At 39.7% G+C, this 13,144-nt stretch overlaps 2 protein-coding genes across 3 annotated transcripts in view; one reads left to right on the forward strand and one right to left on the reverse strand.

The window, feature by feature from the left end:
- Positions 1-13,144, forward strand: part of LOC109043989 (calcium/calmodulin-dependent protein kinase type 1) — a 241,963-nt gene that overhangs the window by 54,761 nt on the left and 174,058 nt on the right.
- Positions 833-5,334, reverse strand: LOC109044664 (uncharacterized). Of its 2 annotated transcripts, XM_072301642.1 has the most exons (3): positions 5,087-5,334; positions 3,728-4,098; positions 833-1,646 (listed from the first exon to the last, which is right to left on the reverse strand). In XM_072301642.1, exons 2-3 carry the CDS (start codon positions 4,088-4,090, stop codon positions 1,275-1,277), a joined length of 735 nt encoding a protein of 244 aa, XP_072157743.1. In that variant the 5' UTR covers positions 4,091-4,098; positions 5,087-5,334; the 3' UTR covers positions 833-1,274. The 2 variants fall into 2 exon arrangements, with proteins under 2 accessions (XP_072157743.1, XP_018918030.2); XM_019062485.2 differs by having other exon boundaries at positions 3,728-5,334.

Raw genomic sequence — 13,144 nt, forward strand, 5'->3', positions numbered from 1 at the left:
TTTTCCGGAAAATCTGTGCATGATGGAGGCAAAATAAGGTCATTTTCGGATTCAGCAGCTACAATTACATGGGAAACCATATATTGCATGCTTTTTGAAGTTTCCGTTCTGTTCCAAATATCGAGGTTTTTCCGGACAAGTGCCCCTCTCCGCCCATGTAACGCATGTAATACAAGTACGATTGATTTGCGTCGGAAAGGAGGGAAAATCTTTTTTCTTAGGTGACAGGTGGAGTTGACTCCACTAAATTATTGCCGCTGCAGCCGCAAATGACCCTCGTTTTCTTCCAAATTCTATCAGTTTTTTTGAAAAATTGATTTTTCGAAAAAAAATGAACCTTTTTAACTCAAAAACGTTTTAAAACATCCGAAAATGACCCTCGCTTCCTTTCAGAACCTTGGAAATCCAGATTCCGAAAGAGGGGATGTTTTAAAACGTTTTTGAGTTAAAAAGGTTCATTTTTTTTTCGAAAAATCAATTTTTCAAAAAAACTGATAGAATTTGGAAGAAAACGAGGGTCATTTGCGGCTGCAGCGGCAATAATTTAGTGGAGTCAACTCCACCTGTCACCTAAGAAAAAAGATTTTCCCTCCTTTCCGACGCAAATCAATCGTACTTGTATTACATGCGTTACATGGGCGGAGAGGGGCACTTGTCCGGAAAAACCTCGATATTTGGAACAGAACGGAAACTTCAAAAAGCATGCAATATATGGTTTCCCATGTAATTGTAGCTGCTGAATCCGAAAATGACCTTATTTTGCCTCCATCATGCACAGATTTTCCGGAAAATTGATTTTTCACCGGAAAAGCTCGATTTTTAAGGAAAATCCTGATTTTTCCGGGGAAAATCGACCAGACCCAGCATAACGGAGGTCATTTTCGGACTCAGCGCTAAAAACTACCCTAGTACAATCACATTTGAACCCGTGTTGACCAGTGTTACTTTAGATCTCTGGTCACTACCAAAATAGCGTAGTTTATAAAGAGTGTATTTATATTGGATCGGTGAGGGAGGGGGGCTGGGGGGCTTAAGGTGGAGGATGGGGTGCATTTTAGGTTATGTACTGCCTATTTATGAATAAATTGACCGATTAGAACTCTCAGTAAGGCCTGGGAAAATTTGCCAAAATTGACGAAAAAATGCGAAAATTAGCCAAATTTGGCAACTTTAAAGGCCCGTCGCAACCTCTAAATGTTGACCAAATGCAAAACTGTTCTACAACGTTTGTTTTTACACTAGTAGGAACGTTTTGGCGGGGTCCCTTGTCAATTTCAAAATTCATCATTTTTAATTTCCTCTATAAGCCGCACCCTAATGTCACATCTCTTCCCGCCAAGGTATTTATGCTCGTAGAGTGAAATGGAACTATTGGAGCAGTCGCCGATGGAGGAAATACTGTCTTGGAGAGTTGTGGATTTGAAATCAGGCTCAGAGACCGGCCCAGTGAGGTCCAAAATCCCCAAAAATCCCTCGCAGTTCGGCTCATTGTACATCTTGACGCAGCCGACTTCCGATCCAAACGCAGAGGAGGCTTGTTTATCGAGATCTGGACACATCGGTTGGCAGCCTTTCGACGGCATCTGTATGTTGCATCTCTTTCCGTGGTAATCCTCGTCCTCGTAAAATGTGATGGAATTTATCGGCTGGAAAACATACGAGTCGACGGTGTAAGTCGGCAATCACATAACTCGGTTTGCGACGTCGCAGACTTCCTGTCATTCTTTATTTTTTAAAAGGAAAACTACTCAACGCCAATTCTTTAAAACTGCCGTGATTTTTCTTCTATGTGAGAAGAAAAGTCTGCATAAACTTCAAGGAATGGTGTCAGTTTGTTCTCCTTTAAAAAAATAACAAAGAGGCGGAGTTTTTCAGACACCGCAAACGAGTTCTGTGATTGCCGACTTACACCGTCGAAGTGCTTCTATACTGCCGTGCTAAGGAAGAACGCCGTATGAACATTTGAGAGTTGCCAAATTTCTTTCGATAAAATTTTTATTCTTTAGGAGATTTATGAATATTTTTCCTTTAAATTTTCAGAATCTTTGGGTAAAATTGTGAACTAAATTATCTGAAAAATCAGAGGGAAAATATTCATGTTTGGCAGGAAATACATGTTTTATCAAAGGAAATTCGGCAACGCCTGAAGGTTCATACGGCGTTCTTCCTCAGCACGGCAGTATAGTGTAACGCATAGTGGTGATGGTTATTTTGGTAATAGCATAGCTGCCACGAAAAAACAGGTGAACAATGTCTCCGACGTTCTGGATGGGGTGAGCGTATTTTATTCACCACAGAAATTATTATTGCTGTTCCCAGAGGAATTACAATTTTTAGATAGCTTGCTACCTTAGGTGGTATAAAGTATAATCCGTGGAAAGTTATTCTTGTCGGTTCGCAAATAAAACAATGGGGTCAAGAGTTTCCTAGGTCCATGGACTGACACTTCTATAGTGTATGAAGCTTCTGAATAAAGAAACGACCTTAGATTTTATTTTCCGTCCTCCATTTTTTAAAAAAAAATGTCTCCCAGTAATTAATATTTTTAAGCTCCTGACGAAAAAAACAGATGTCATTTTCATGGCTGAGAATTTTATAATGACATTCTTGGATCTCAAAATACGACTCAGCAACCCGGTTATTAAGATCACATCGCATATAGATGGCGAAAGCCCAAACCACGTATGCCGCTTTGCGACGTTGCAGAAATCACGTCAATAAATTGTTTTTAAGCGGAAAAGCACGCAACGTCAATTCTTTGAATCTCCCATTATTTTTCTTCTCTGGGCAAAGAAAATTCTATGAAAACGTCAAGGAATGATGTTGGCATTACTATTTCAAAGAAATGAAATGGGAGCAGGGATTTTCAAACACCGCAAATGAGAAACGTGGTTCGGCAGTATAACCACCAATATATCCGTCAAGATACCAACCTGCGGGCTGATTGTTGAAATTGATAGACAAAGCTACAGGCAAAGAAGACATAGAGAGTATGGGGCAATCCTTTTGGTTGAAATGGGTGGTTCTTATATAGATAAGTAGGAAAATAATGGACTGACTAAAGGGTCTCTCGTGGGTTGCCGGTAGTTAGTCCATTACCTACCTCCTTTGTCCATCGCAACCACCCGCTTCCACCAATATGATCCCTCCAAATCCCTTTTGTTTTCTTTGTCTATATCTTTGTAGATCAGTTTCAATAATCAGCCCGCACACTTGGTTGTCGTGTTTGCATTGATATGGATTTTGACGGGGCAGCTGGCCCGCTCTTGGACTCACATTCACGCTGCTGCTAGCATAGCAGCTTCCGCTGTTCTACCACGTTGAGCTGATATTCCAAAATTGCAAAATTCTTCTCCTTCAGATATTTTTAATTTTTTTTTCCGTGGAAAATCATTGTCGTCCCCCCGCATTGATCTATTTCCTGATATGCACTCAAAAATTTCACATGAGATTTGTCAAAATACTCCCTCTTATGATATTATACACTGGAAAAAAGTCTCTTGGATCTAGACTCCTTAAAAAATCTGACAAGAAGAAATACTCTCGATGCAATTGGATTTTCGCTTGAATCAAAAGGAAATCTGCTTAAATAAAAATGCCTGGCTCTCGATTCAAGCAAAATTCAGATTGAATCAAGAGTGCTTTTTCTCGTCCATCTTTTAAGAGTCTGGACTCTGGATCAAAGAGACTTTTTTTCTTGTGCGGTTTTATTCGGTCATATACTTACATCCATCGGTTGAGAACAGTCCCCGACAGAAACAATGAAGTCTTGGCCAATCGACCATTTCAAGTCCTCATACGGATCCACAGCCGCGTACCAAGGACCGATGTACGACACACAATTTTCCTCCCTATAAAAGTGAGCGCATGTGGCATTTCCTTGCAGGGATGAGGCTTTTCTCTCCATCCCAGGGCACATCGGTTTACACCCCTCGACTTCAATTTCGCAACGATCACCCAAAAAGTCCTTGTTTTCGAAGAAAATTATTGATTCAGGAACGCCAGACGATCGCGATAGAACGATGTGGAGTCTAAGTAGAAACACTGATGTAACCGTAAACTGTTCGCATGTTCGACAAATCTGAAGCATTGCACGTCCTGAAGAAAGGCCATTTCAGTTATTACTGCATTACTAATTGAATACTAGTATAAACTTAAAGCACTTGATTGGGTTCCTCCTGAGAGTAGACGTAAAGGACGCCCAGCGAGATTGTAGATAGGTGGCAGTAAAAATTAAACTAGAAAAATCACAAAACAATGGGTAAACAAGGCTTAAAACATGTGTTCTTAGCCTTGTTTACCCATTGTTTTGTGTTTTTTTCTAATTAAATTATTCGGGCTATGATCATACATGTTTTTAGCATTGTTTACTCATTGTTTTGTGTTTTTTCAAGTTAAATTATTCAGGCTCTTCTTTGTGTATTATCATAAAAATTAAATTACAAGGTGCAATTTACCAGATGACCTCTTTTTTGATAGACAAGGATGGCGATTACGATCGCAGAGCGCTCGGGCGCGCTGTAAAAGCGACTTGTATACTTATATTTGAATTAAAAGAACATTTCAAAGGTGATCAACAACCTAAGAGTGTGATTTTCAAAAGCATCCTAAATGTTCCTCACTTAATAAAACCTGAATGCATTAGCTTCGTGAACTTTTTGCGAAAGGAATAGATTTGAGTCCGAAGTCAATCGTTGCAGAAGTTTTCGAGGTTGTAAGAGGTCGAATATTTTAGCGTTGTATAGAATCGAAAAATGTGCCGCGATTTTAATCGAGGCAAGTTTTGCAACGTCAGTCGCAGAGATAGAAACACCAAACACCACATGGCGGGCAACTGTCTAGCGGTAGAGTTGAAAAATTTATCAATTTCAATCGAGGTAAATTTTGAAAGGATCGCAAAAGAAAAGAGTGCTGGCACATTTAGAGCCTATAAGCTATCGTTTAAAATTAAACCCGAGTTAATCGCGGTCTAGTTGGTTCCGAGTTATAGATGGAGGAAAAAGTGTTCATATAAAATCGAAAATTTGTCAACTTGAGTCGGGTCGACATTGGTCGCGAAAATTGAAAAACAAAAGGATGTTGATACATCTAAAGCCTCAGAGTTTCCATTTAAAACAATTCCGAAATCAGTTGGTCCTGTTGTCTCGATATCGAAGGAGGTGAAATACTAGCTGTTGGTGGAATCAAGACAAAAATAGCCTCAGAGTTTTAAAACAGATTCCCCCGTGAAGTCGGCTGCGGTCGCGTTAACTGAACTGTCACTCGAAGCGCAAAATTGAACTCTAACGACGTCTAATTCTCATCACTCTATTTGCTGATTCTATAAAAACTCCCGGATAGCACCTGAATATACAAGCAAATACAATTACCTCATTTCGCCACGTTTTGGTGTTTAAAATGCACCTAAGACATTTGAATGGCGCGGCGCACACTGGACAGAGTCAATAAGAGAAGTCGGCCAACATTTGGAAATTTTAAAAGCTCATAACTCTGATCATAAAAAATTTTGGGGTTTTGAAGGTGGTTCCATTGGTTTCCTCGTGGAATTTTCCTCAAGAAGCACCACGGAGAAAAATAGAACGGTGCTCAGCACCAACTTTGCTTTAATATCCGCCGGATGTGGTGGAGTGCAGGAAAACATGTCACCCAGTAGAGGAGGTATGTACGAAAGTACAGGAGGAATGTGCTGGGGACAAGTGTCGGCTGTGCCCAATTGCGGAATGGAATGTTAAAGCAAAATCATCATCCGTCCCATGTGATAAAGTCCATCTTCTGGTACTCAGCGCGGTTCTATTTTTTCCGTGACCCCTTGATATTTAAAATGTGATGAAATAAACATCTAAATTTTCAGTTTAAGTAAAAAAATTCATGTCCGACCTTCCTGTTTGACTCGATCCAATGTGCGGTGTCATGCTAAATTTGTCACATGCTGCAATGAGGAGAGGGTCAGTGAGAAAAAGCGTTAATTGACCTTTGTTTGTCGTGCGTCGGTCAAAATTTCCCGGCGCTTCATTAAAAGATGTGCGCAAAGTTTTTCTAATTTCAGTGTAAATTACCTGTCCTACGGCAATAAACCACAAACAACTCCATTATTGAAAAATTATACAACTTTAAAGAAAAAATACCTGGCAATAAGGCTGCCATTGGTGATTGTTTCTTTTCCACGGAACTATCCTTCCAAAATTAATTATGAAAGAACAAACATAAATGTGATTCAATAATTTTAATGTTCGCCGCCGCGTTGACCGCACTGTGTTTGACGCAATGCGTGAAGTATTCATGCAGTCTTGTAGGCGCTATGCGTTTCGCGCTGACCGCACTGTTTTTGACGCAATGCGTAAAGTATTCATGCAGTCTTGTAGGCACTTATGTGTGTTACATGCCAACCGCCGCGCCGCGCCGAGGGCTTCTCTTTTACATCTCAAGTCCTCATCATCATTCCTCTCTGCGCCGCGCCGCTCCAGGCCAAATTGCGAGTTTGGTTTCTCTCCTAACTCGACTAAATAAAGGTGCAGTATCTTGTATCACCGAAAGACGACACAATTAGCAATTTCTATATTCTCAGGAAAAAGAAATTTTGTCGCCTTTTCTCGCTGGTAATTTTTTTTTCTGAATCCGATTTTTTTTACCTGTTACCTGTTCTACGGCAATAAACCACAAACAACTCCATTATTGAAAAAGTATACAACTTTAAAGAATAAGTACCTGGTAATAAGGCTGTCATTGGTGATTGTTTCTTTTCCACGGAACTATCCTTCCAAAAGCAATTCTTGTCCATTTTTACATGTATTTGATTGTAAAGGGGGTTTCTTTATTTTCGATGCAACTGAAGTTGTATTCTGTTTGTTTCGATTTTGAATGTCATATAGGGTGATTTATGAGTCCAGCAGTACCCTCATTTTTGCTGACTCGACAATTGAGTTAAAACAACGGAGTTAATTTTGTGTCAAGGATTCCTAATTTTTGGCTCTCCCGAAATCTCAGAAGAGACCTTCCTGAGGGAAGCAAAGACGCTAACCTTTCAAATAACAACCTGAACTGCCGTGCTAAGGAAGAGCGCCGTATGAGCCCTCAGACTTTGCCAAGTTTCCTTCGAAAAAAACAGAATTTACTGGGAAAATTGTGAATATTTTTTTCCATAATTTTCAGACTATTTTATACGCACTTTCTACAATTTCTGAAAATTTCAAAGAAAATGTGCATAAGTGTCGTCAAAATTACATGTTTAATTAAGGAAAATGTGGCAACTCTCGAATGTTCATACAGCGTTCTTCCTTAGCACGGCAGTATACCTTGTGATATCATTGAACTGAGAATAGGAAATTTAAATTTTTGCGCATTCTCAGTCTGCTATCTTCCTTGTGTGCAATAGATCTATTGAGTTACTTTCCTTTGTCTAAGGAACGAAGAGTTGCACTGCTTCGATTTCCGCCGTGCTACGGAAGAACGCTGTATGAGCCTTCAGGCGTTTGCCAAGTTTCCTCCGATAAAAACCGAATTTACTGGGAAAATTGCGAATATTATTTTCCAAAGTTTTCAGACAATTTGTACGCAATTTAATCTAAAATATCTGAAAGTTTTAAGGAAAAATATGCATGAATGTTCTCAAAAGTACATATTTTATCAAAAGAAATTTGACAACTCTCGCAGGTTCATATGGCGTTCTTCCTTAGCACGGTAGATTTGAGCTCGTACTTTAAACCCTTTGGGAGTCGAAAATGACATCGTATTCGACGTCACCGTGGTGCAAATTGGCGATAGGAGCTGCGTTTCAAAATACCATAGGAGTTCTTATAGCCGACTGAAGAAGGCGATATAGAAAATCATATAGTTGGCTGTAGAAAATGGAAAAAATCATACGGTCGGGCTACACGAAGCGATAAAAAATTATACAGCCGGGTTATAGTTCCTATCGCCGGGCTTTATACACTTTATTGCCTGGATGTTACTTTTTCGCCATCGGCTATAAAAAATCGTGTAGAAATTCGTGTGCTTTGTAAATCCTTAAGTTTGTACGGAATCACCTTAATGTTTACAAAACGCACATTTCATTTTCCCTCACAACGTATTTTTTTTCATCAATTAAAACGAGAATAATCCATACAGAGTGTGCAAACATTTCAAAGTCATGAGTTGAAAAACGCTGACTCCACGAGATTAAATATTAGAGCCTAACACAAAGCGGAGCGGCGGCGCACTGGCGCCTACAAACCTAACAGGGATACTTCACGCATTGCGCAACGCGTGAAGTATCCCTGTTAGGTTTGTAGGCGCCAGTGCGCGTTTCGCGCTGGCTGCAGCCCGCCAGCCGCGCCGCGCCGCAGCGTACCAAGGCGCTAGAAGCAACTATTTCACACTAGAGGTATTGCACAGTATCATACGAAATTGTAGGCGCACCAACATATTAGGAATGACAGGCATCCTTCAAAAGTACGGAGCTTTCCTCGCAAAATAAATCAAGATACTACGGCCCAAAAAGAGAGCGGTAGTTCAAAAACTCACTAAGTTCTAGCATCCGTGATTAGTAACGTTTACCATACACTTTATCGCCAGGCTGTTGCTTAATCGCCATCGGCTATAAAAGGCTATAAGAAATTGTGTTGTCGGCTATAGAAGCTATTGGAAATCTTACAGCCGGCTGTAGGTCTATGGTATTTTGGAACACAGATTCAACCGCCAATTTTTACCGGGGCATGACCAGACAGCTTGTCGGGTATTTTCATGTCAATATGAGGGACGAAAGGCTGCCGAAGAAGATGCTTAATTGGATTCCTCCTGGGAGGACACGAAGGGGACGCCTAGTGAAAGGGTGGCGACAGGGGGTTTTAGAAGAAATTAGGGTTTGCCAACCCTTTAAGGAGCTTTGGAAGGATAGGGAACTTTGGCGGCTATGTGTCGCAGAGCGCCAGAGAGCGCTATAAAAGCGGCTATATTTTAATCCCAACGAATCCGTAACTCAATCAAAAGCATCCACACTGAAAAAAAAATCTCGGTGCACAGTTAAAAAAAAATGGACTTGTGTATTATTGTGTAGTTGTTTTTAGAAATTTCAGTGTACTTCTTCTGAAAATCTTGGAGTAAAAATACTCGAGGTGGAGAAAAAGTGCACAATCTCGATGAATAAACACAAATAACAAAAAAATGCTTACAAAAATTACTCAAGGGCTCTTCTGACTGAGTGAAATCGTAGAACTTTGTGTTTTCAAAATAAAAACACAACACTTGCAACATATTCTGAGCTCTTAAGAAAAGATGCACAATAATATCACGACTCTGTGTTTCTTTTCATTAACGAGAGAGAATGTTTTTACGGTCCTAAGAAAATATTCTTACGTCGGTGTTGTTTTGCACACTCGTAGACTAAAACATCATGGTGCAAAGAGAAATAAAACACAGGCAATCTCGAGAAAAAAACTCAAAACGGTTGGGCACCAGAACCTCTGTGTGTTAAAATAAATTAACCAATTGGGAGAAAAAATACTCTACTAGTATGATTAAGTTCTGAAATGATGTAAAGAAACACACTACAAATATATGAAAGTGCACGAGTTTGTGCACAAATTAACAGCTCTGTGTGTTAATGCTCATTGTTCGTGTGTAAAAACACAGTGGTTGTGTATATATTTTGGTTCACGCATGCGCAGTAAGTCCCCGTCTCGCAACGCAGATACCCATGATCCTCAGTTAGAGCGTGCGCGATCCGCGAGACCCATGTCCAAGTGAATTGTGCAACCCAGGTCGAGTGTTCTTCCGTTGTATATTTTTAACGTATTAAGCATTCCATTGCGTGATATACTTATTGTGTTTGAACGATAGCATCGTTACGAAAAGGCTCCGCTGCCTTATACTTAGTGATTTATAGTGATTACGAATGGAAAGACGAATGAACAACTAGCATACACTGTTAAAAATCTTTCGGGAAACCCGGAGTGAAATGCGGAGTGACCTGAGATGCGCAGTGAAAATCACTCCGTCGAGGAGTTCGGAACTCTCCATGAAAGTGAATTGCCGCGATAGCGAGACAATGTCGCTGCAGCGAATCAGTTGTTAACTCCCCACTTTTACCTGGAGTGATTTTCACCCCGAGCAGAGAGTGCGCCATTGCGCGCACTACTGCACAAACGCGACCCATGAGAATAAGAGGCGTGATTTCAGCCTTATCAACCATCCGACCCTCGAGGCTCAGTGGCAGAGCACTGGACTATCACCAACGCGGCTCGGGTCCAAATCCACACGGGAGCGCTCGGAATTTTACGCTACAAATCGTCGCAGGATCTAAGGTAAATGGTTAATGTTGTCATTAGTAAGGTAATCCGAATTTCAATTGTGATAAACTTGTAGAAACCCGTAACTAATGTTCATGGCAAGAACTTCCATGTCTATTTGACAGCGTGCGCTGAGTATGTCGTAGAAAGTAGTTCAGTCATTAATTGACAGATAGCGCTATCGGCGTGATTTCGTGAAATTTTGAAACCCTGCGCGGTAGCGTCGCGTGAATTCTTGTAGCAGCATATTGCCCCTTCCTCGAGCCTCCCCTCACCTCTCCTGAAATCACTCCTTTGTGTGGTGATTAGCACCCTGTGGTCGGGGTGCATTACACGCCGAGTTCAGGAGTGTTGTTCCCTCCGCGCCGTCGGTCACTCGTTCGTATTTTCACTCGATTTTTCCATGGGCAAAATAGAGGCGAAGTAAGAGTGATTCTCACCCCGGAATCTTCTAAAATTTCTAACAGTGTAGCCACATGGCAACACTGTCGAGTTTGGAGAAGCGTACATCCGGACGGAACCTAGAAATTTTTCGGACACGTTTTATCTGTGTACAGATGTATAATTCTCTTCCTAATGATTTTAAGGATCTACCTCGTGAAGGTAACTTAGTAGCAATTTTCTATCAATTGAAAACGTTCTGTTTAGTAGGAAATGCATAAGATTCAAAAGAGTTCTTATAGGTGATTGTTCTTCTTAATCTTTTAACACAGCCTGCTTTTTGACATGCATCATAGCCGTCATTTGGCGGCATCTATGTATGCACTGTTGAATAAATAAATCTCAAGATTATGGTGAATATTTATTTAATTGCTTCCTGAACACTTGAACATTCGATAGATATAGAACGCCTTTACTATTGTAGTGCTATCTTCTATCCAAAGATTTGTTTCTATAGTCTAACTTGTTTGATTTTTTTATGAGTATGATACGAATTTGTGATGTTTGAAATTCTTTGATAACTGTTGGAGGGACACTAACTTCTTCCATTGTGCTCAGTGGAATTTGCACAACGATGTGAAAAAAAAAACTAAAGTTTAAGTTTATATGGGAACTGGGTCAAATATTTACACAAGCCTTGCATATTTCTGAAAAAAAAACTCGCTTGAATTTACACAAATGATCAGCGTTTATACTCAAATTTTGTATTTTTTTTCTCTTGAGTTTAGGAATAAATCGACAACTTCCGAGTTTATTCAAACTCAATGACTATTTCTAAAAACACAATACTAGGAATAAACTTCGGTGTTTTTGTGTGTTTATTCACAGGGTTGGGTTTTTTTTTCTGGAACACGAGTAAAAATTGTGGAAAAAATTGTTTAAAAAACATTTACAATGATGTGTATGAATATCAAAGTATGGACTATTTTAACACAAATCTGTTCAAGTATATACTCGGGGATGTGTGCGAGTTTTTACGCTGACACAAGGCTTGTGAAATCATTTGACCCAGTTCCCGTATAAACTTAAGCTTGTGTATTTTTTTTTAACTGTGTGTATTTACTAAGATTAGGGTAAAATTACCAAGAATTCAGGGTTCTATTTGATCTCAGTTTTTTCTTGGTAAAATTACCATTTATGGAAGTGGTAATTTTACCGAGGAATCTCCGTAAAATTATTGAACTTTCTCGGTAATTTTACTGGACCTTGGTAAAAACGCCAATATTTTTTATCGACTGTGATAGAATTACCGAGATAAAATGGCAAAGCTACCGGGAATTGATTACCAATAAAAGTGGTATTCTTAACTGAAAAAAACAGTAAAAATACCGGTTTTAGGTAAGCTTATCGGTCTGTCTTGGTAAAATTACCAATAATTGGTAAAAAAAAAAGTGAGATGGTAAATTCACCAACGGACCCTGGTAAAAACGTCGAGAATTTATTTTCAGTGCAATCAAAAGCATCCATGGAATTGCGTACGATGACCTAGCAAAGGCCACCCGGTGAGGAAGTTGGTGAATTTTTAAGCTTGTTCTTGTTCTTCTGCCCCGAGCCCTGGGTCCCAGCGATGGATTAATGGAGGAAAATAAATCAACTCGGTGTGCGGAGTGGTGAGCACCGGTTGCCGAGCCTCCCCGGCGCATTCTATTAATCAGCGCCAAACGAGACAGCTCCTTTACATCAACGCATTGTTGCCAATCCGCACGCAAGAAACTAATTGCGTCGCACTCCGCGGTTTTAAAATTAAGAATTTGGGGGTATCTGAGATTTTGTGGATTCCATGTTTGAGTAGAAACTTGCTGCAGTGAAAAAAAAAGTATGGTAGCATCTGATACACTTCCGTGATGAGGAAAAACGCCGTATGAACCTCCAGGCGTTGCCAAATTGCGATTGATAAAACGCGAATATCTTGATAAAATTATGAATATTTGTCTTCTTATGTTTAGATAATACTGTTCGCAATTTCACCTAGAGTTCCTGAAAATTTCAAGGAAAAATATTCAAACCTTTTTTCAAAAATAAATATTTTTTGGGAGGAAATTTGGCAACTCTCGAATGTTCATACGGCGTTCTTCCTTAGCACGGCAGTATAAGTCTCCTTAATTTTTTACACAGTTTTATTTTTTGGTGAAAATACCTAAAATTATAGAAGTGTTCACTAACAACTTGATGATACCATAACATGGTAAATGCTCCCGTACAGTCCAGTGTTTATTACCATTTTCAAAGCACTGTGTCGCAGTATGGTAAAATCTACCATATTTTTTTTTCAGTGTGCGTGAACCGAGCATGAGAATATCCTTGGTTTCTAGAATTAACGATTATTAGAGAAGAATGAAGAATTTGCACGCAAATTTTACGGTTACCGATTTTCATTAATATTAGCTGATGAAAATAATTGTCACAGTGTTAAAAAGACAATTTTTTCTGCAAGTTTG

The sequence above is a fragment of the Bemisia tabaci genome, chromosome 6 (assembly GCF_918797505.1).
Source record: "Bemisia tabaci chromosome 6, PGI_BMITA_v3".
NCBI lineage: Eukaryota > Metazoa > Arthropoda > Insecta > Hemiptera > Aleyrodidae > Bemisia > Bemisia tabaci.

Excerpts from the sequence above, each read along its gene's own strand:
- LOC109044664 (XM_072301642.1), bottom strand. The coding sequence starts at position 4,090 with ATGCTTCAGATTTGTCGAACATGCGAACAGTTTACGGTTACATCAGTG. Across the intron at positions 1,647-3,727 it reads ACTGTTCTCAACCGATGGAT|CCGATAAATTCCATCACATT; the intron begins GTAAGTATATGA and ends TATGTTTTCCAG.